At 40.1% G+C, this 23,189-nt stretch overlaps 1 protein-coding gene across 1 annotated transcript in view; it reads right to left on the reverse strand.

Moving 5' to 3' along the window:
* Positions 1 to 412: 412 nt before the first annotated feature.
* LOC110678152 overlaps positions 413 to 23,189 on the reverse strand; it is a 34,804-nt gene continuing 12,027 nt past the window's right edge. Inside the window, exon 6 of the mRNA XM_021850773.1 lies at positions 413 to 471. Coding sequence (XP_021706465.1) covers positions 413 to 471 — 59 coding nt within the window. The remainder of the gene's footprint in view (positions 472 to 23,189) is intronic.

Here is a 23,189-nt window from a genome sequence, read left to right on the forward strand (position 1 = left end):
ATTGTATGAAGCCACTGTGTGCCGGCGCAGAAGACGGCAAGTTGGCAACCCTGTCAACCATTTCGGAGGCGACGCGTTACGCAGTTAAAGCGCCGCGTCAAGACAAGTGACAGCTGTCAACAGACCCAGAGTGAGCCTTCAAGCTGTCAGCGAAGCGTTTCCGGTTGCCTTCTCACATTATCGGCAGATAAAGAAAAGTGGAGAGTGAAATTGTAGTTCAGAGACGAAAGTTCAGTTCAAAGCAAAATAAAAGTGAAATTAAAATCAATTTCAGTAGTTGGACGGTAGTTTATATTACATTTGTGCAGCAGTTTAGTCAGAAGTTTCGAATTAGTCAGTGCATTTTGAGGTTAGTTTGAACTCTCCACGTTCCGTCAGTGTGCAAAAATTAATACAATTGTCCGTGTAGGTCTTAGTCCGAGTCAACAGTTAGCTCAGTCGCGAGTCCGTCCTTAGTCGAGTCCAGTTTGCCTGAAAAGATAAGAAAATATGACGAAAGTGGTAATATCAAATAAAATAAATTGCATAATTCAGGTGTTAGGACACGTTGCAAAACCACAGGAAAGGAGAAAGGAGAAAGGGTGTGTTGAACGAATGGCAACCGAATTGTTGTGAACTGTATTAATAACAAAACCCTTTAAACTTACCCTAAAAATTTATTGCAGTTGCAGCAATACACACGGTATTCGTTCTCAAAACGGTCTTTTAATTCCCTCGATACAAACCAAACCTCACAACCATTGATTGAAATGAACAAATAATTGATCAGCTAAGAATGAAATAACCTGTTTGTGTTTTATTTTCCATGGATGCCTCATAATTCAGCACGATGAGCACTAAGATGGTAAAAAAACATTCAAACGCTTTAAACCAATATGGCGTCGAACTCCAAGCCAATTCTTTTAATCTCAAAATGATACTTCTGATATACAGATATCACCACAAGAGTTACTAATGTCTCAACGCGCAATCTATAAAATTCATTCAATGTACAACAATGCGTATAATAAATAAATGTTTTTTCATTCCAATCAATGTTTTAAGACGGTTTTCATTCATTGAATTCATGTATTCATTATTATTGAATTCAAAGATATGTCGAAGAATCATTCTGTTAAGAAAAACGCATTAGAAAAGAAAATTCCTAAATATTTACATGCTTTTATAGCTAATTAAGCTGACTAACAGGCTTTGTTCCAGTAAGGACGTAACGTCAGGAATAAGAAGAATAAGATCATGCGTACTCTGTTTCAGTGGTAGCCTCGAAATTCAACATGTTGAGTGCTAACAAAATGAAGAACTACTTAAACTCAAAATGACGTCAAAATCCATCCATCCAATCAAAGATGCGCCATCGCGTGGGTCTTTGCCAATTTTTCCGGGTCGTGTTTTCTCCTATGTTATTTGCAATAAGATTGTTCGGAGCTGGTTCTCCGGATTCGTGGTTCACTCGCGGCGTAAAGTGACCTTAGGATGTGGTTTTAGCACCGAAAACGAAAAACGCGACGAATTAATAGTGGTAGGAGGTTTTCACTGCACTGAGGGTACTCGGACGATTATTGCGAGAGATAGATGTTCACGTGTGCACTGTTTGAACGGTTTTATTGAACTGCAATGAGTTCGAACTGCCGATACTGGTGATCGGTAGTGAGAGTTACATACAAAATATGTAGAGAGTATCAAATCTAAGCTATTCTTCTCCGCTTGCGAAGAGTGAGGATGTTGAGAATGAGTGGTTGAGTTGAGTTATTCATTAGGGTAATTACAAATATAACGGCCTGTGCCCTAACATACCGCCCACCATTGAAATCTGGATTTCAATCTTATTACCTAACTGTGAATATTTAGCTTACTAACGTATCAATGAAGTATGATCAAAATACAATTCAAAAATCTAACTCAGCTGCAATATTTGACTACGACTCCTTGACCAACGGTTGTTGGCTCCTCGATCGGAACTCGCACGTCGACCTACGGTTGAGTTGCCAAACTCCAGGGAACCTGTCAAAACGGTAGACTTTAGGTCGGGGCAGAAAAAGTCCAGCAAAAATATAGGGATACTTAACTTGTGAGGGGACCTTCAGGTCCCCTCCCATCCGACGTCGCTTGTGTTGCTGGCACCTGGAACGTCTGGAACGCTGCCCCATCGTGGCCCGGTTGGTTGTCCGGGATAGGCAGGACGCAGACTCTAGCGATTGCCCTCTTGTAGATGCCGTCCTTAGTTTTGATGCTGACGACTCGGATGAGCCCATCGTTGCCGGGAAATACTTCAACAACGCGGCCGAAACGCCACTTCTGCGGCGGAAGATTATCTTCACGGATCAACACCATCGTGCCGATACGGATGTTGTCGCGTGCTCGCGTCCAACGGGTTCGTTGCTGTAGTCCCGACAGATACTCTGTTGACCAGCGCTTCCAAAGACGACGGAGATATTCTTGGATTTGCTGCCACTGTGAAAGCCGGTTACTGGGTAGCTCCTCGTAGGAGGGCTCGGGGATTGCGGTCAAAGGTCTGTGTACCAAGAAATGACCTGGTGTGAGGACGTCCAAGTCCTCCGGAGAGTTACTCAGCTGCGTCAGCGGCCGAGAGTTGAGCAGTGCCTCGATTTGTGTAAGCAACGTGTGAAATTGCTCGGCGGTGACCAAGGCGTTGGCCAGTGTGCGGCGAAGGTGCGTTTTTAGCGACTTGACCGCGGCTTCCCAGATGCCACCGAAGTGCGGTGATCTGGGTGGTATAAAGGAGAATTGTATGCCCTCTTCTGAGCATTGTCGAGTGATGTCCAATCGGCTCTGTTGAGATCGGAACAGCTGCAGGAATTCATTTAGCGATCGTTGAGCACCGACAAAATTGGTGCCGTTGTCGCAATATATGGTCTTTGGAACACCTCGACGCGCAGCGAATCTCTTCAATGAAGCGATGAACGACTCGGATGATAAATTGCCTACCAATTCCAGGTGAATTGCCTTGGTTGAGAGACAAACAAAAACTGCTACGAACACCTTCAGTGGCGCAGCCTTTCTTGAATGTGGTCGGAGGTAGAAAGGACCGCAGAAGTCTACTCCGGAGTTCAAGAATGGCAGTGTCGGTGACACTCGAACGGGTGGTAGGTCCGCCATCAATTGCTCGCTCAAGGTTGGTCGGTTGCGGAAACAATTAATGCATTCGTGGGTGACCTTGCGCACTAGATCTCGTAGTCGGAGAGGCCAAAATTTTGACCGAATGACGGCGGTGAGAAGTGTAGGGCCCGCATGCAGCCGATTCAGGTGATAGTACCGCACAACCAGAAGGGTGAATGGGTGCTTGTTATCCAGAATCATTGGCTGCTTTTGAGCAAACGATATGCCTGCGTTGTTGAGGCGACCTCTTGTACGAAGAACGCCATCGATAATCACGGGCGACAAAGCTTTCAGTTTGGATGAAGACTTCACTTGGCCGGTGGTGCGAATCGAGTGCAGATCTTGCGCAAACGATTCTTGCTGGGCGAGCTTTACCAGTCTCACTAACGCTTCATCAAGTTCAACTGTCGATAGGGCTCCGCTGCTTCTAGTTTCCGGGTTGTGCTTTTTCGCATTGTTGCAGAATCTTTGCATATAGGCGACCAGACGAACCAAACTCGTTAGTGACGACTTCAAAGAAAATATGCTGCTTTGAGCAACTGCAGGAAGGGCAACAGTTGGTTTCTCTTGAAGTTGCTCTCGTTCGAAATGATCATCCGCTGTTCTAACAGGGTCGGGCCAAAATCTATTCGGCTGTTGTAGCCAAATGGGTCCCTGCCACCACAGCGAGTGTTCTACGAGCTCCTTCGCTTGCATTCCCCGCGAGATAATGTCTGCGGGGTTCTCGATGCCCGGTACGTGTCTCCATGTACCAGTAGCTGTGATCTGCTGGATTTCTGCTACTCGATTTCCCACAAATTTCTTCCAGCGGGACGGTGATGCCGCTAACCAGTGCACGACAATCGTAGAATCAGTCCAAAAGAATGGACGTGCTTGGATTTGCAGGCTGCTTTCCACCTTCTCGAATAGGTGGCTCAAGAGAAGAGCTCCACAGAGCTCGAGACGCGGCAACCGTATGAGTTGATCCAATTTTTCGGTTCCTTTAGGCGCCACTCTAGACTTTGCAGTAATCAAGTGCACAGAGACGCTTCCACTATTTGAAACCATGCGAAGATAAATGCATGCGCCGTACGCGCTTTCGGACGCATCGCTGAAACCATGGAGTTCAGCTTGCACGGGATCCTTTGCAGATGCCGCCCACCGTGGGACGGAGAATTCGTCAAGGACATTGAGGTCGCTTCGGAAATCTATCCAGAACTGCTGTTGCGATTCACTCAATGGAAGGTCCCAGGAAACTTTCAATTTCCACAGCTCCTGCATGAAGAGTTTGGAGCGAAGAACGATTGGCCCCAGTAGGCCCAGTGGATCGAACAAGCGTGCTGATTCGGAAAGAACCAACCTTTTGGTGATGGGAGCCTCTTGTGACCAACAAGGGATTTTGAAGCGAAAAGCGTCTTCGATTGGTTGCCATAGCAACCCCAAGGTTTTAACCGGGGACGACGATGAATCGAGTTCTAGAAGACTGCGATCTTCTCGAAGCTCAGCAGGAATATTTCGGAGTATGTTGGGGCTGTTTGACGCCCATTTATGCAGTTTGAATCCAGCCGACCGTAGGAGATCGATCAACTGCCTGCACAATTCAATTCCTTCTTCTTCTGACTCTACCCCAGAAAGCAGATCGTCGATGTAGAAACTTTTCGACAGCACCTTGGCGGCTTTGGGATGAGTAGATTCACCGTCGGATGCCAGTTGCTGGAGGCAACGGGTCGCAAGGTACGGTGCCGACGCAGTACCATAAGTAACCGTCCGCAACTCGTAGGTTTGGATCGGTTCAACTGGTGAGGAACGAAAAACTATACGCTGGAGTGAGCGATCGGAGGGATACACCAAAACCTGTCTGTACATTTTCTGCAGATCAGCAACAATGACGAAACGAGGGATTCTGAAGCGCAGGAGAATACTAAACAGATCGTCTTGAACGACGGGGCCCACCATTAGAGCATCGTTTAATGAGACGCCAGAATCGGTGGCGCATGATGCGTCAAATACAACGCGAAGTTTCGTCGTGGCGCTTTCCGGACGAACGATACAATGATGCGGCATGTAGTAAATTTTCTCGCTAGGCAGCAAGACTGTATTGCTAGGGTTGATCGGTGCCATATGCCCTAGTTGAACATACTCTTGCACGAACGCTTCGTATTCTTCCATCAGCTGGGGATTCGAGTGAAGTCGACGTTCAAGCGACATGAAACGACGAATGGCAATGCTTCGAGACTCTCCAAGTTTCTCGAGAACATCGAGTTTCTTTGGTAGCGAAACCATAAACCGTCCTGAAGGATCTCGAGTTGTAGTTTCGGTAAAGTGGGTTTCGCATTTCCGTTCTTCCACTGAGAGGGACTCGTCCGCGTGACAAGACTCGATCTCCCAGAAGCGAGCAAGCTGCTTTTCCAAATCTGCGTTGGAGCAGACGAGAGTGACGGCGGAACGACTTGTCTCCACCGCGTCGCATTTACCAGATACTATCCACCCAAAAACGGTTTCTTTTAGATGGGGAAGTTCTGGTCCAAGATCAACAAATCCTTTTAGTAGTAGCCGGTAGTAAACCTCAGCTCCAATGACAATGTCGATCCGATTGGGTTCAAAGAAGCGAGGATCGGCGAGTTGAACGAATGGTGGAATTTTCCAACGATCTGTGTGCAAACGGTTTGATGGCAAGACGGGTTTGAATTCTGACAGTATGTGAAATTTGAGATCGACTACGTAATCCGTACAGCGTGAACGGATGGTTGCCATCGTCGATTGCTTCGATGTTGCAGCATCAGGCCCTACGCCTTGAAGGGAAAGGGGTTCGTGCTGCCGACGAAGATCCAGTTTTTGCGCCAAGCTTTCGCTGAGTAAGTTGCGTTCGGAGCAGCAGTCTAGAAGTGCCCTCGCGAACTGAACGTTTCCCTTTTGATCTTCTATCTTGACGACAGCAGTTGAGAGGAGAACGATGCTACTATTCGACGGTGCGCTAGCAGGAAGAGCGACTGACGGATGGCTGGAGGCGGGTGACTCGAACGAGGTAGACGGGGTGATGGCGAATGCTTTCGATTGCGAGGTAGAGGAATTGTTTGAAGCTGGTGCGATTTGGGGCTGACCTTGTGGGAGAGTGGGTTTACTGGGTTGCGGTTGCGAATACTCTTGTCCTTGGCTGCATCCATTGTTAGAAGGGCGCAGATGCAGCATCGTATGGTGCCTTTGGCCGCAAACACGACAAGCTGAGCTAGGACAAGCCCGTACCAAATGAGAAGAGGAAAGACAATTTAGACACAAACCAGCTTTTTTGACCGATTCAAGCCTTTGGGAGGGATTCATGTTGATGAAGGAGTTGCATTTGAAAGGAGAATGGAAAGGTTTTTGACAGTGGGAACAAACATTCTTCGGCGCGGCCGTGGTTGTGAGTGTCGAACTAATCTTGGACTTCTGCACCTTCTGGTCTGGACGGAACTCTGTTGGACGAGGCTTCGAGAGTGACAACGGTTGCAGTGTTGCCAAATGATCACGCAAAAACTTCAGCAAGTCTTCGTAGGTTGGTGCTTCTCGAGAGTTGTGTGCCCGCTCCCAGTGCCGTTGTGTTTCGGCATCGAGACGTGTGTAGAGTATGTGGGCCAACAAGTGGGACCACCCCTGTGTGGGTAATCCGATTTTCCTTAGCTGAAGCAGATTGCGCTCGTACGAATCGATGAGATTGACTAGAGCGTCGTACGATTCCCGCTTAATCGGCTCAGAGTCCAGAAAACTGTTCATTAGCGCGCGAGAGATCATTTTCTTATTCTCGAACCGTTGTTCGAGCATTTGCCACGCAACATCGAAGTTGTTGGCTGTAACTTCGATTGACTCAACCAAAGTTCTAGCTTCCTTGGTGAGCACCGAGAGAAGGTAATTAAATTTGTCGAGCGGCGACAGCGTGATGTCCTTGCCGATCGTATTCTGGAAAGCATCGCGAAAGCTTAACCAGTCTTTCACACTACCGTCAAAGGAAGGGATTTTGAAAACCGGGAGGTGAATGCGGGATGTAGGAATTTGGCCGGGCGGAGAGGAGGAGGAGGGGGACGAAACTACAGCTGTCGTGTTGATGCGTTGCGAAACCAAAAAATCTTTCACATCGAAATAACGATTTTCAAAATCCAACCGTGTCTTCCGATTCGACGCAATCATGTCTTTCGTCAGCTGCACTTCCTTCACTGCCTCTCCCGAGCTCGATGCTGCCAAATCTTGCTCCTGCCGTGCTTCCACTTTAGCCCGATTATCGCGGAACTCTTTGAAAAGCGTTTCCAAATACTCCAGGCGCGAAGCGATTCTTGATTGATCGCGCTGCGGGTCGAAGTTATCCACAAATGATTCCACATTGTGTAGGGAATCGAAGAACCCACGCTCGGCTTTGGTTAATTCGCGCAATGTCATGCTGACGAATCTTATTCGTATTGATCCAAATCGCAAACCCTCTCAAATCCCAAAAACAAAGCCAGGTCAATTGCCCAAAAAATCCGTAAGTCGCAAACAATTTCCTTACAAACTAAAGTGAAACTCGCATGCACAGTGTATTTTTCAATTGCTTTTGTCGTACCTCAGTCTTTTTGTACTCACGCTACCAGCTATTGTTCGCCAATCCAAGCCACGCCGCTTTGCCGCAGACAGAAGGAAGGGGGAGAAGCGCGTCCCGTGACGCCGATAGTGCTTCGTGTCCGGCAAATGAACCGTGCCTTGGTTCGAAACGGGTCCGCAGAAGATGATTCGATAGCTCGATCGAATCCGCACTCGTCGCTACGCAAACGACGCCGATGGACCAAGGGAGAACAAAGCAACACGCTGGTTGCTGTATGTGCTATTATCACTGAACACAATAGATCACTTTGTATGCCACGTGGTGGCTACTGAAAATTCACAAATCCGGCTCCTCGAAGGACCATTAATGTTCGGAGCTGGTTCTCCGGAATCGTGGTTCACTCGCGGCGTAAAGTGACCTTAGGATGTGGTTATAGCACCGAAAACGAAAAACGCGACGAATTAATAGTGGTAGGAGGTTTTCAATGCACTGGGGGTACTCGGACACTTATTACGAGCGATAGAGGATCACATGTACACTGTTTGAACGGTTTTATTGAACTGCAATGAGTTCGAACTGCCGATACTGGTGATCGGTAGTGAGAGTTACATACAAAATATGTAGAGAGTATCAAATCTAAGCTATTCTTCTCCGCTTGCGAAGAGTGAGGATGTTGAGAATGAGTGGTTGAGTTGAGTTATTCATTAGGGTAATTACAAATATAACGGCCTGTGCCCTAACAAAGATTTTTACGGGTGGCTTATTGGGCCTACGACAGCGCTCCTGTATCGCCGAAAAGACATCGTGCCAGCTCTGTTTTACATCCCAACTAACAATCTATACTCTATGCCCAGGGAAGTCAAAGGAATTTTCATTACGAAAAGATACTGGGCCAACTGGGAATCTAACCCAAACACTTTTAGCGTGGCTTTACTTTGTAGTCGCGGACTCTAACTAAGGAAGGCTCATACAAAACTCTCATTGAACAATATCCAAATATTAGGCCAAAATGGCTCAAAACTCAAATCCTTCCATTACTTCGTAGTACTGTGATACAAACGTTAACGTTTACATTTGTGAACAGCTCACCAAATAAGGTGAGAATTCCATTGAATGTTGCCAGGGTTCCTTTCTCGTGTGCTTAAAACGACACAATGCGAATTTCTGCCCCGAATCACTCTACTTATAAAGGTGCAGGGATGGAGACTCTCGGAAACATAAAATTTTACACATGCGTGACATTGTTTACCATCGAACTTTGATAACCAAATAACATCTGTTGAGGAGCTTAGTTTATTGAGGATCACTAAAAACAAAACATCTTAATCATCATTGAATAGAAACTCTTCAAGTTCCCACGATCCAAATGCCACAATTGAGCTTTCAAATTTGCATCCGATTGCAATTCATCCACAACAGTTAAAGACCAACATCTGTTGTCAACAATTCCAACCAATGTGCATCGTAGAACTAGGCTGGAATTTGATAAACAGCAAAACGTTTCCACTTGTTGTGTGGTCTTCGGATACCAATGGTTGTAACTCAAGAAAAAATCATTATTCCTCCAATCCATAGGGGAACTGGGGGTAATATGCCCATAGGGGTCAAAACGCGCCACCCTCGATTTGGACGAACGATGTGTTTTAGAACGTTTTTTTCTATCCTAGATCATAGAAAATGGATAAAAATGCTTCTATTAATATATTTTTATGCATTTTTCTCAACAATATCTTTGAAAACGTATAAAAACGTTTTTCGCTGTTTTCGTTGCAATTTTGTGCGATTTTCAAGCTCATTTTTTAGGTCGATAAATAATCAAATTTTTGAAACTATCACCGAGAGCCAACTTGTGCACTGTCATAGTTTGTATTACATGCAGAAAATATGTTAAATTTGTCCTAGAAAAGCTTTATGAAGGACCTAAACTTTAATCAACTTTGGGGGCAAAACGCCCACCCCTATTTCATAACACGAAAACAGCCGTTTGAATTCAAATTCTACCAAACGTAATGCCACGTTGAAGTTACGCACAAATTGAAACCTTACAAATGTACATTTTTCGCATCAGCATGTATACTATTATTGAACAACTAGCTTACCCAGCGTGGCTAGCCACGCTCTAACAAAGCTTGACAGCGGGAAGCTATGCATAATCTTTCAAAAATTGATAATGTTTATGTTTAACTGCAAAATGACAACATGAACTAATAAATTTCTCCGTTCATAACTGTGAAAGTGCTCTATAAATAATAAGATGAAAAACACACTCCGTCCCAGTGGAGCTGTAACGTTAGAAGTAGAGGACACTGGTTATAATTTCATTAACATGACCCGACATTGACACGCTTGATACTCTTGACCGCCAAATCGCCTAAATTTATGCTCTAATCATACACTATTGAGTACGTGCTGTTGTAATGTTCTAATTTGGAATAATTACAACTTTATTGCTGTGGTAGTGTTTTTTTTTTCAGCTGTGAAACATTTCGAAAATTCCAGAACATTCTATGAATTAGAGAGAATAACTTTCACGAATATTCTACTGAATAGCTGTTGCAGTGTTCCATAATTTATTGATGTCTTTCAAAATCACAGTTGTAATGACGCATGGAAATATCAACTCATAGAACAAGTTATGGGAGACCATCATAGTAATCATGAAATTTTGTTTTTAGTATGTTTTTAGTTTCACTGTAAATAAAATAAAACTCAATTTGGCGGACAATAATCTATTTCATGAGTATATTGCTTTCCCACATGTCAAACTCGTGTGTATAGGTAGGAACTGTTTTTTTTTTTTTTTTTTCTTAAGGCACTTCGTGCTCGTGGCCACTACTGTGCCGGAATCAGTTTATCTGTATCTTCCTTACCGATACAGTTCTATTTTTAACTAATCTATATTTACATCTGCTTTCACTCTCTTCTGCTCTTTTGCTCTCACACCGAGCAGGTAGGAGAGTGCTCTGCTGTTGGTCCAATCGATTTCCATAAGCCATAGTCCATTGCTCTTGCGGTGGTTCGTTTTGCAATGTTCCTGAGTCGTTTGAGGCTAGCTGCCTGCGAAGTGAGTCAGTTTGTCTCAGTCACCATCTGATACTGACGGTGGATGGATGTGTTCCCCTAAGCACGGTCCCTCCGTGCGGCGTCTTCTGGTGGCTGGACGGGTTATTTTTTGGAGGGGCTGGGAATTGAATCCATGACCTTCCGCTTATGAAGCGAAAGCGTAACCTCAAGGCTACGGACCCCCCTAGGTAGGAACTGTTGAAACCCATTCTGAATCACATATTAACCCCAACCCAATCCAATTTCGACCGAACTACAACTTGCTTGAAGTTGGTTTATTTACGATTTGTACACCGAACAACACGTTTAATCGAATTCACACAAAATTAAAAACGATTCAAGCAAAATCGAGCGTTTAGACCAGCACATCATGTGTGTAATATCAACACATTTTGAAAAACTGCCATTTTGTTGATTTCTTTCGCTTTGCAATATGAAGCTTTTCGAAGCAACATGAAATTTTTGGAAAATATATTTGCACAAAATTGATTGGAATATATATCTGCACAAAATTGATATCCAGTGAAAGTTACACATAGATATATTAATCCAGAAGAGCTCCATTTTGTTTAACTTTCTTTTAAAAAAGAAGTTCCCCAAAATGATGAACAGAAGAACATTCTACGAATGAGGTAGAAATGTGTTCCATAAAAATCTACAATATTCTGTTAAATAACTGTTGTAGTGCTCTATAATTTTAAATTGTAATGTTCAAGCAATCAAATTTACTGTTGTAGTGCTCTAAACTTGCTGTTATAGCGCTTAGTGAAACTTTTCGGTGAAATATTTCGAAGCGTTACTGACAGACAACTCTGGGATTTTATATACCGTAAAACGGGGTAACTTTGATAGTTTTTTCGAAGAAAACTTGAATATTTATGGATGCTGTTTCAAAGAATAATATTTTATATTTTTAAAACAAGTACTGGCATCCTAGCTATCGATTGCAGTCGATAGATTTCCAAAAGATTTATTATGAATGGATATATAATTTTTCATATAATCGAAAGTTGGTTTTCTGTTTTGGGGTAACTTTGATAATGGAGTATGAATCGAACAAAATTGAATGAATAACGAACATTTGTAGGGCATTGCATACCTCTAGGCGTTTAACGTTATATGGAAATTTCTGACTTATATTACAAAAATGATCCCAGTTAGTGAAAATGCTATTCGCTAAGAGATTTGAGATCGTATTCAAGTTCTATGATAACTAGGCTGTCAAAAACAAGTGGCCAACTATTCAAAACTACATCAAATAGTGATCGTAGAACAGATTGTTTGTAACAGGGTTGGTAACCATCGGTTTCGTCACTGACCGATGACGAAAAATTGAGAAAAATATTCAGTGCGTAAAAGATCGTCATTTTCTTTGTCTTCAATGACTGGCAAGGAGACCACGACGAAACAAAGCCGCAAAAAGTCCACGAGTAATATATTTCGTCACTCTTCCCGTCACCCCTCCGCACTGAACCAACATAAGCTTCTAGTCGTCACCGAGCGCACAATTGCAGAAAAAGAGAGTCTGAGCCACAAACTACTAGTCAACAAGGTGTCTTGTGTTAGCAATTGGGCAAGCACATTTTCAAGAGTTGTGTTAGTCCTGTCGGTAGGCGCGTTCTACTGATAATCTAAAGGTTTTTTGTTCAACTCCGGAAGCGCGCAGATTTTTTTTTTGCGAGTTCCTTTTTTGGTCGGCCTTTCAATTGGCACCGATTAGTTGTCTGTCTTTCCATTCAAGCTGAACATGTTCAACGAAAACACATACAGAGAGAAACGGCAAAGATTTTTCGTCGCGACGAGGTGCTTGGTTGCTGGTAGTTGGGCGACTAAGTTTGCGCTGCGCTGAGGTAGTGACGAAAACTTTTTTATTTTTCGTCACCGTCACTGATAGTCTGTCGAATCCGGCGACTAATAACAACCCTGGTTTGTAAGCGTTTCGAAAATGCTAAAATTGTGTCAATTTTTAATATTCGTATAAAAAGCCTCAAATGCACTTGATTCCAATGAAAATAGCTTTGACATGAAGTGTCATACTAATACTCTTTACATTTGCATTTGTTTTGCTTAACTGATTAACAGAAACTTCGTTATTTCGTTTAATATGTTGTGGGTCTCGCACTATCAAAGTTACCCGCATTATCAAAGTTACCCCGTTTTACGGTACCGTAAATTCGGGTGTAATTGATCAGTAGGGTGAAATTGATCACCGTGTCACGCGATTTTATTTCTTACTTATAGTGCACCAAGCTCATCGCAACCTATAGTAAATGAACGTTGTTTGTCTTAAATAATGTCTAATTGTGTATAGTGAAGTTTTTTGTGCCACAGAATGTTTATTTCTATGAAAATAATGTAAAATTCTAGAATCAAGTTTAGTGTGAAATTGGTCATCATCTATAAACTTCTAGTTCTAAACAAGGATTTGGACATGGTGTAAACCTGAAAGTTTGTGAGGATGCTTACAATATAACTCCAAAACAGATTTTACTATCAAAACTCTTACCAATTTGCTCGTTTTGTTAAAAATTCAATTTTCTGCAACAAAGTAGGGAAATCCTTTGGAAATTGCCTACATTTAGGCTTTTTAGCGGTATTCTTGAAATTTAATTATTGATTATTTCCATAAATATTGTCTCGTTAAGAATTTAGCAAGCATATTTGGATTCAGGAGGCCCAAATTAAGGATGTAAAGTTGATTTCGAAACTAATAATAATAACAATGGTAAGTGATCAATTTCACCCCGAAATGGGATTCCCCGATTTTTGGCACTAACATCACATTTGTTAAAAAATTTCGGTGCATGAGCCAATGAGGTTCACCGTCGTACTTGTTTTCCTGCATTTAGTTCTATGATATTGATAACATTTTAGAAAGCATACCAAGAAAACAGTGAAAAATGATCAATTTCACCCGAAATTGCGGTACCGTAAAACGGGGTAACTTTGATAATGCGGGTAACTTTGATAGTGCGTAACCCACCGCATACTAAATGAAATATCATAATTTCTGTTGATCAGTTAAGCTAAACTAATGCAAAACTAAAGAATATTAGTATGACACTTGATGTAAGGGCGGTTTTCATTTTAATCAAGACCATTTTAAGCTTTTTATACGAATTTAAAAAATTTACACAATTTTAGCATTTTCAAAACGCTTACAAACAATCTGTTCTACGATCACTATTTGATGTAGTTTTGAATAGTTGGCCACCTATATTTGATAGCCTAGTTATCATAGAACTTGAATACGGTCTCAAATCTCTTAGCGAAAAGCATATTCACAAACTGGGACCATTTTTGTAATCTAAGTCAGAAATTTCCATGGAACGTTAAACACCTAGAGGTATGCAATGCCCTACAAATGTTCGTTATTCATTCAATTTTGTTCGAATCATACTCCATTATCAAAGTTACCCCAAAACAGAAAACCAACTTTCGATTATATGAACAATTATATATCCATTCAAAATTAATCTTTTGCCAATTTATCGACTGTAATCGATAGATAGGATGCCAGTACTTGTTTTAAAAATATAAATTGTAAATCTTTGAAACAGCATGCAAAAATATTCAACTTTTCTTCGAAAAAACTATCAAAGTTACCCCGTTTTACGGTATATAACATCTGAACAAACGCCCGGATGTATGCAACCTATAAACAAGCATGATTGTGTGCGTACGTTTACAGAACGGCTAACGCCGAACTGAAGCGGGGCATTTTACCCCGCAAAACAAAACATATGCAGTTAAGCAAGCATTTTTTAAAAATTAATTCATAAACCCCAGAAAAGCTAAAATGGATAGCTGTTTCTACTATTTGAAAGAAAACATGTTTGTTTATCCGACCATAAATAAAAAAGAGCATAAAATAATGTTTTTCACATCTAAAATCGCTGTTTTCCTTAACGTGGGCAAACTATCCCCAGCGCCCCTAACATGATACGTGTTTGACGGAAAGGCTCAATGCCAATCGCGTTGTCTTCGTCGTCGTTTTCGATTTTCATACACCCATATCCAGATGACATTTCATTCGCTTTTTCCCGCGCATTTGGAAATGACCGCGTGAAGTGGCGTTTCCACAAGCATCCACGACGACTCTGCGACATCGACATCGAGAGACACATTCTGGTAGGGTAGGTGTACCAGTATTCGTCATAGTAACTGTATCCGCCACCTCGGATTATATACGTTTTACAATAAAAATAGGCTGGAATGGTTTAGTGTTCATCAAATCTCTTCTGATCAATTCTTATATGTATTTTGTAAAACATGAATTGAATGCTTTTGTTTAACGTATTGACAGTCTTATGATTGATTCATAAACAATATTTTCCCTTAGAATGGCAAATACTGGTACACCTACCCTATATCCGCGACGGACGGGTTCACGTATTTCCATAAAATTGACTCGAGCTGGAATAATGATAATGTTAATAAAATTAATGAAATGTAATTTTTATGAATTAGAATAATATTCTTATTTATAAAAGTCATCTTAGACTACGATCATCATTTATAAGGGGCGATATTTGAAGACGTCGTTATGGCTTGGCTGGGGAGGTCCGCTTGTTGATCGGGAATCTTATTTGTTTGCTATGCGACTGGCGATGGGGAAGGAGCCTGGAGCTTGAAGAGAAGGGGGATGTGAGCTCGTTTCGCCCTGGGAGAGCTCCGATGCATACGATTTGCTGCAGAAGTTACTCTAAGAAGACATGAATCGCTCGGGGCTGCATGATGGAACACTCTTGAGGAGGTGTAAGGTGCAAGAAAACAGAACGACACTATTTAGAAAAGGATTATATATCATTAGATGACTAATTGGTGTCGCGGTAGTTACCGAGCATGAACAGGGACAAGCTTGCCGTGTGCGGTTAATCTCTTCCGGAATGAGAAACGGCTCGTCGCGATTTGATATAAGGTGTAGTATCCAAGTGGGCAAGTGCTGTACGTTGTTATTTGAATGTCGATTTGGAGATGAGGTATTATTGCTGATATAGTTTCAAATGGTCATGTTTCCAATTTTTTGAGTTTTCCTAACCACAGCTAGTAAGAACAACACGTTTTGACCCATATTCCGAATACGAACCTAAAGCCAGTCACTGCTGAAATACATTTGATAGGCTTAAATTAGCAGATATTTGTGAAAATTTGAATTTCATGGCAAAGCTTTACTGCTAGCGGTTGAATGTACCGTAAAACGGGGTAACTTTGATAGTTTTTTCGAAGAAAACTTGAATATTTTTGCATGCTGTTTCAAAGATTTACAATTTATATTTTTAAAACAAGTACTGGCATCCTATCTATCGATTACAGTCGATAAATTGGCAAAAGATTAATTTTGAATGGATATATAATTGTTCATATAATCGAAAGTTGGTTTTCTGTTTTGGGGTAACTTTGATAATGGAGTATGATTCGAACAAAATTGAATGAATAACGAACATTTGTAGGGCATTGCATACCTCTAGGTGTTTAACGTTCCATGGAAATTTCTGACTTAGATTACAAAAATGGTCCCAGTTTGTGAATATGCTTTTCGCTAAGAGATTTGAGACCGTATTCAAGTTCTATGATAACTAGGCTATCAAATATAGGTGGCCAACTATTCAAAACTACATCAAATAGTGATCGTAGAACAGATTGTTTGTAAGCGTTTTGAAAATGCTAAAATTGTGTAAATTTTTTAAATTCGTATAAAAAGCTTAAAATGGTCTTGATTAAAATGAAAACCGCCCTTACATCAAGTGTCATACTAATATTCTTTAGTTTTGCATTAGTTTAGCTTAACTGATCAACAGAAATTATGATATTTCATTTAGTATGCGGTGGGTTACGCACTATCAAAGTTACCCGCATTATCAAAGTTACCCCGTTTTACGGTACTAATAAAATAAACTAAAGATAGAGATAAACTTTTTAACGTTTCAGAATACTGTTGTCTTGCTTATATGACGAGTTAATAGAAAAATACAATGAGATGTTGTAAACAATTTTTGTACAATTTATTCTTTCTTCTGTAATGTCCCATTCTTTCATTTGTATCTACATCGATCCATAAAACCTAATAAGTAACTTCCTTTATCAAGCATACAATATGAATTTTTAACCAAACGGTTTTGAATTTCGTTCAATCATCTTTGATTGTTAGAGCTTCAGTTACCGTAAATTCGGGTGAAATTGATCAGTAGGATGAAATTGATCACTTTGTCACACGATTTTATTTTCCTCTAATAGAGCACAGAAATCAATGCAATCTATGTAAATGAACGTTGTTTGTCTTAACTATTGTCGAATTGCATGTTGTGAAGCTTTTTGTGTTATGGAATGTTTATTTCTATGAAAATAATAGAAAATTCCATAATCGTGTTCTGTGTGGTATTTGCAGACATTAATAAACTTATAGTTTTAAACAAGGATTTGGACATGGTGTCAACCTGAAAAATTGTACGAATGCTTGAAATATATCGCCAAAATGAATTTTATCATCAAAATTCGTACCAATTTGTTCATTTTGTTGTAATAATTGAATTTCATAGATTTTGCATTGTTAAGAATTTGGCAAGCATATTTGGATTCAGGAGGCCCAAATTAAATAAGTAAAGTTGTTTTCAAAATTAACAATAATTGTTTTGACAAGTGATCAATTTCACCCCGAAATGGAATTCTTTGATATTTTATTTTAGAGGCGATTTTGAGCCCTAAAATCACAACTGTATGAAAATTTGAGTATATAAATCAATGAGGCTCATCGTCGTACTTGTTTTCCTGCATTAAGTTGTTTGGAATTGGCAACATCATAGAAAACAGACATGGAAAACAGTGAAAAGTGATCAATTTCACCCGAAATAACGGTACCTTGTATGAATATTCATCGGAAATGTGTCACGAATGATGCCAAAGTAACGTTAGGTATATATTGACAAAATGGAGCTTGGCATCGAGGCACCTTTATCACTTTTTACCATATCACTTCGTTATGTAGCGTAAATGTAATCTGATACATTGTATGACAGGTCTCAAAGTTTTGGTTTTCCAAAAATCAAACTATTTGAAACCAATCATGATTCTCCACGGCACGAATCATTTTCTTTAGATCCGCAGCATTCAGAAGAAACATTACGGATTATTAACAGAAGGATGCTATTTAATCGGTAGATATTATAGCAAATATTTTTCGGTTGTAACCATCGAGATGAACTAGCCCAGGGCTAAAAATGAATGAATCTAGAAATACAAAAAGTAGAGATGAAATCTGTGTTCTAATAACATTATCATTTATTACTTCTTTTTATGTGCTGTTTTTAATTATTATCTATTTTAGTTAAGACATATTTATTTTATTATTCAATTTGAATAATGTGCATTTCATTCTCTTGTCCAATTATTTAGAACAGATGATCATCCAACATGTCTTTCTATTTATTTCATCTAAAAACTCGTACCGGTTATTAGTAATGCAGTACGAAAAGTATTTGTTCCGTACATCATTCCTTTGCATATATCTGAAGAAGCCTTAAACCTCCCTGCGTATTCTAAGAATGATGGCCGTCAATGTTTTATACAAACTGCAGCCATTCCTTTTGATCATGAAGTCTGTTGATCCAAAAAATGTTTGGAGCAAGGATGGAAAGCAGTCGCCTCCTGAGAGAGACTCGCGAAGAGGAAAAATATCAACGTCATATGCAGCCCAGATTCCCCTCTCACGAAACGTCAAATGCAGCCCACCGTTTTTATGGCTGAAAAGTATTGTGTTCAAAGTAAACTGTTATTAAAAACCTCAGTCGGTGGAGCAGTTTTTTCCAAAGTTGCTGATAAATCTTAGTAGAAGATTAATTGTTTCTAATGTCTGCTACGTTTGCTGGCATGAAATTTCACTCAAACGGCTATTTATGATTCGATGTGATGCAAACTCAATATTTTTTTGCTGAGAGGTTCATGTGAGGATTTGAACAGCATGCGCATAATTGGTATAAACACAAAGTGGAATAAGAAAAAAACTCAGCAATCACAGAAAAAGAAGACCGTCTTCGCGAGTCTCGTCTCAGGTCGCCTCTAGTGACAAACAACATGGTATTTGAATGGTCCAAGAGGGCCGTCGCTCTCGCAAAAACATGATTTCAACACCTCACTAAGCGCGCGTATCACAGATAATTGGAGCATCCGATGCACTGTTTGTCGTAGGACAAAGGGTTCATCAGATGTTGCGATTAACACGAATAAATCTGAAATTCACGGATATATTTTCCCCTAATTCCTGCCCTTAAGACTTTCAGATCAATGACGATATGCTAGTAGACAAATCATGGAGTGAAAGCAAAGAAATCTTCCAAAAGTTATAACTTTGATTTGCGAACAATTGATCGTCTGCTCACAGGCCGCGCGATTAATTTATCGCGAAGCGGAGTTTGTTGTGAGCACTTGACGACAAAAGGTTTATCATTGTTGCTATGCACGCGTGATGAAGAACATCTAAGATGCATCATTAGTTTTGTCATGATCACTAGATTTTCATCCTTGGTTAGGAGCCTTATTCTATCTGAATAGTTGAAAGTTTGAGAGACTACTTTTTATGTAGTTTGGCCATCGAAACACTGGTTCATACATGTCTTGAACGGTGAATATGGAATATTAATTTTCGTCATATGTTTTGGCTGTTACATTCACATATTCACATATTAAACTAAAAACATCAATGTTGAATTTGGTTTTCCTTCAACACACAATACAATAGCTTCAAACTCAAATTTGAACCATAGACACAGCTCGATCGGATAGTATCTCGAATTGGCATCTATCGTGATGCATCAATACCCTGACAGTCAAGATGGAACAAACGTTTTGAATTTATTTTGAATAAGTTTACTTTAGAATCTATTAGTCGTTTACAAAACGAACAGTTTCAAAGAAGCATTTCTTGTCTTATTATCCGACTACCAGCGTCAAAGCATGTCCATAAATCCCGACACCTTTGCATCAAAATCTGGACAGTTATGCTTTAAAATTGAATTATCATATTGAACTGTGTTAAAGTTTTCTAATAGGTACACCCAATATATCACGCTTCCAAGAGACTTGTGGGAAACATCTGGTGTGAAGGTTCAAACATCACGTTGTTCTTGTCTTTTACTTCAAATTTTCAGATGCTCAAAGTTTATTTTCAGTTTTACTTGAAAAATATATTGTTACGCAATCAAAATACACATTTTCAAATCAACGTCCAGATTTAAAACACTTGGCCTCAATCCCGGACAGCCTGTTTTCACTGTTTGAAAAGCGAATGTATTCCGTACTTCTGCAAAGTGATGCCAATAAACTGATCAACACGTAATGGCGTAATGACAGAAAGAAGATGAAGTAGTGATGAAACATAATCATACTAACTTTCAATTTTCCCCAATATTATCAGAATGAGTGAATATTGGTACTACCCACAGTTATGGATCTACTAACAGTGATTTTTAGCTGTACAAAACAAAATTACCTTCCTGGCACTGCAGTTTTGGAGAATACACCTCAAAATTAGCGGTTATTGAACAAAATTATTGACAAAGTGAACTTTTTTATAGAAATTTCAAACGTTGTCCTTCTTGCAGATGTGGATCAGTAGGCGAAGAGGATCCCTATAATGGATCAAATCGATTCGAATTGTTGATCAGAACACTATAACAGCAATTTATCTGCGAAGTAAACGAATGGAGTGTTAGTGAAAGCATACGTTTTGGCGTTTCTTTCGGAATCGTCTTATTTTTGTTTCATAACTGTGGTATGGTTTTCAATGCCCCACAGTTCTGAATCAACGCTTCTAGGAACATGGTTGACATTGTTTTTCCCATCGACGAAAAAAGTAAGAGGTTGTTTCCGAGATACAACCGCCAAGTTGACGTTGGATAACGTTAGCTTCATCTATTTCCTGGCTCGAGACCGGCACAAACTTATGAGAGATTTCTACTGATAAAAATCCAATCAATTTTCATATTATTTGTTGCATGTCAATTCCGTCCTATTGTGGACATTGTGTGTTAGCACAGAAAATCTGTCGTGTAAGTTTGGTAACTCGAAGAAGTTCCGCACCATGAAGAACTTTTTCTGCTTCGTAGTGGTATCCGGAGAAATGTAGAGACAAATCTGCGATTCCAGAGCTCGTCCGTCATGGTCCTGCAGGAAGCGAATGGCCTATCTGATCGGTTTGTTTAGGATTATCAACCTGTGCGCGATCCAAGCCAAGCGTGTCAGCATCATACCGAAGGACATCCAACTGACTCGTCGTATCCGTGGAGAACGCGCTTAAATTGAATTGCAGCACAATTTCCAACAAAACGGGTCATTCGATGTAAAAGAGTTACAACCAGAGACACTTCATCTATAACTATTAATTGATTTATTAATTTATTTACCAATTATAATGTTGGTTGATTAGTTTTCTAGTTAGCTGTTGCTGATTAGTTGTAGCTCTTTGTTTGACAAATTGATACTCTGATCGCTCTAGCATGCATTTGCATGTAGGTAGCGACGATGACAACGGAATTTTTCAAAGTACAGTCACCCCACAATTATGGATAGCACACAGGTATGGATCAGAGTATGGGAATATCTCATCAAATACAGGTGCAATTTAGCAGAACACATTTTACCTACGTTAACCATAAATCTGTACAGCATCGTAATCAATCATAATATGCTTAAGTATATTTTTTCCGTCCGTATGAAATAAAATGTCAACCGTATTCCCAGAAGCGTTGATTCATATCTTTGGGGCATTGAAACCCATACCACAGTTATGAATCAAAGATAAGACGATTCCGAAAGAAACGCCAAAACGTATGCTTTCACTAACACACCATTCGTTTACTTCGCAGATAAATTGCTGTTATAGTGTTTTGATCCATAATATGAGTCGATTTGATCCATAATACACCCGATTCTGTTTTTGCACGGGGGATGCGTACCGTGCAAAAAAAGTTTTCAGTTCAAAATTTCAAAAACCGTGCAAAAAAAGTAACACCATTTCTCGACGTTTCAGGCAAAAATAAGGTTTTGGTGAAAAAAAATGTATGGAAACTTTTTTTGCACGGCCGTGTAAAAAAAATCCGTGTAAAAACAGAATCGGGTGTAGAATCCTCCTCTCCCACTGATCCACATCTGTGGGGTGGACATCGTTTGGAATTTCTATTGAAATCGACACTTTTTGGTAAATAACCGAGAATTTTGAGCTGTATTCTCGAAAACAACTATTTTCTGCATGGTCAGGAAGGTAATTTTAATTTGTACAGTATCACCATGTGTTTTAATCATATTTTGTTCTGAAAAATGACCCTTAGTTGATCCATAACTGTGGGGTCACTGTAAGTAAAGTTTGTAAGGATGCTTAAAATATATCCCCGAGCCCGATTTCATCTTCTAAACTGGTACCAATTAGCTCATACGGTTGAAATAATTAAATTTCTGTTGGATATCAGGTTTATCCTTAAGAAATTGCCTACATCTAGGCGTTTTTATCACAATTATAGAAATTAACTATTCATTATTTCTTTACATATTGCATTATTAAGCATTTTGCAAGAATATTCGAATTCAGGGAGCTCATATTCATTATGTAGAGTCGTTTCAAAAAATAACAATAATCGCATTGACAAGTGATCAATTTCACCCCGAAATGGGATTCCCCGATTTTCTATTTAAGGGATGATTTTTAGGACTAAAACCACATTTGTTATAACATTTTGGCACATGAGCTAAAGAGGTTGACCGTCGTATTTGTATTCAGTTGTTTGGCATTTTCAACATGATTGAAAACAGACACGAAAAACCATAAAAAATGATCAATTTCACTCGAAATTACGGCACATGTAAACTTCAAAACATCAAAACCTTATAACAGCAAGAAAAATGTGCTTTTCTATGAAAAATAAGACATGCCTCGATATTTACCTATTTTTCAATAGTTTAGTCATGAAAATCAATAGTTTTCATTATTTGAGTAGATTCGTAGAAAGATTTGCAATCGATTGGTGCAAGAATCTTGAAAATTTATGCGGGCGTTAGTAAGTTATTAACAGTCAAAATCTAACCACTTTTCGTGACGCGAGCGATTTTTCGTTTTTCGAAATTGTACCCCAGTATGTTGCCGTAAGACGTTATCCAACGTCAAAAAGCACAAACTGAAATCTAACCACAAACAGAAACCGCGAAATCAGATGGTTCCATCTGATTTCGCGGCCTCTGTTTGAGGTTAGATTTACATTTGGATGATTATTTGCGGGAATCAAAGTGCATGATTTCTTTATCCTCACTATCCCATTTTTCGGTCATTTAAAAATACAGCTGAATTCACCACTCCTCGAAGCTGCATTCAGAAATTCCTATAAATTGTTACACCAATTCTCCCGTGAATTCATGTAAAAATGACTTCATAGAATTTTCAAGGGATGCCTAGTAGAAGTTCTTCAAAATGTATTCCAAGAAATCCAACGTAGAGGTA

Source organism: Aedes aegypti, chromosome 3 (assembly GCF_002204515.2).
Source record: "Aedes aegypti strain LVP_AGWG chromosome 3, AaegL5.0 Primary Assembly, whole genome shotgun sequence".
NCBI classification, from domain to species: Eukaryota; Metazoa; Arthropoda; class Insecta; order Diptera; family Culicidae; genus Aedes; species Aedes aegypti.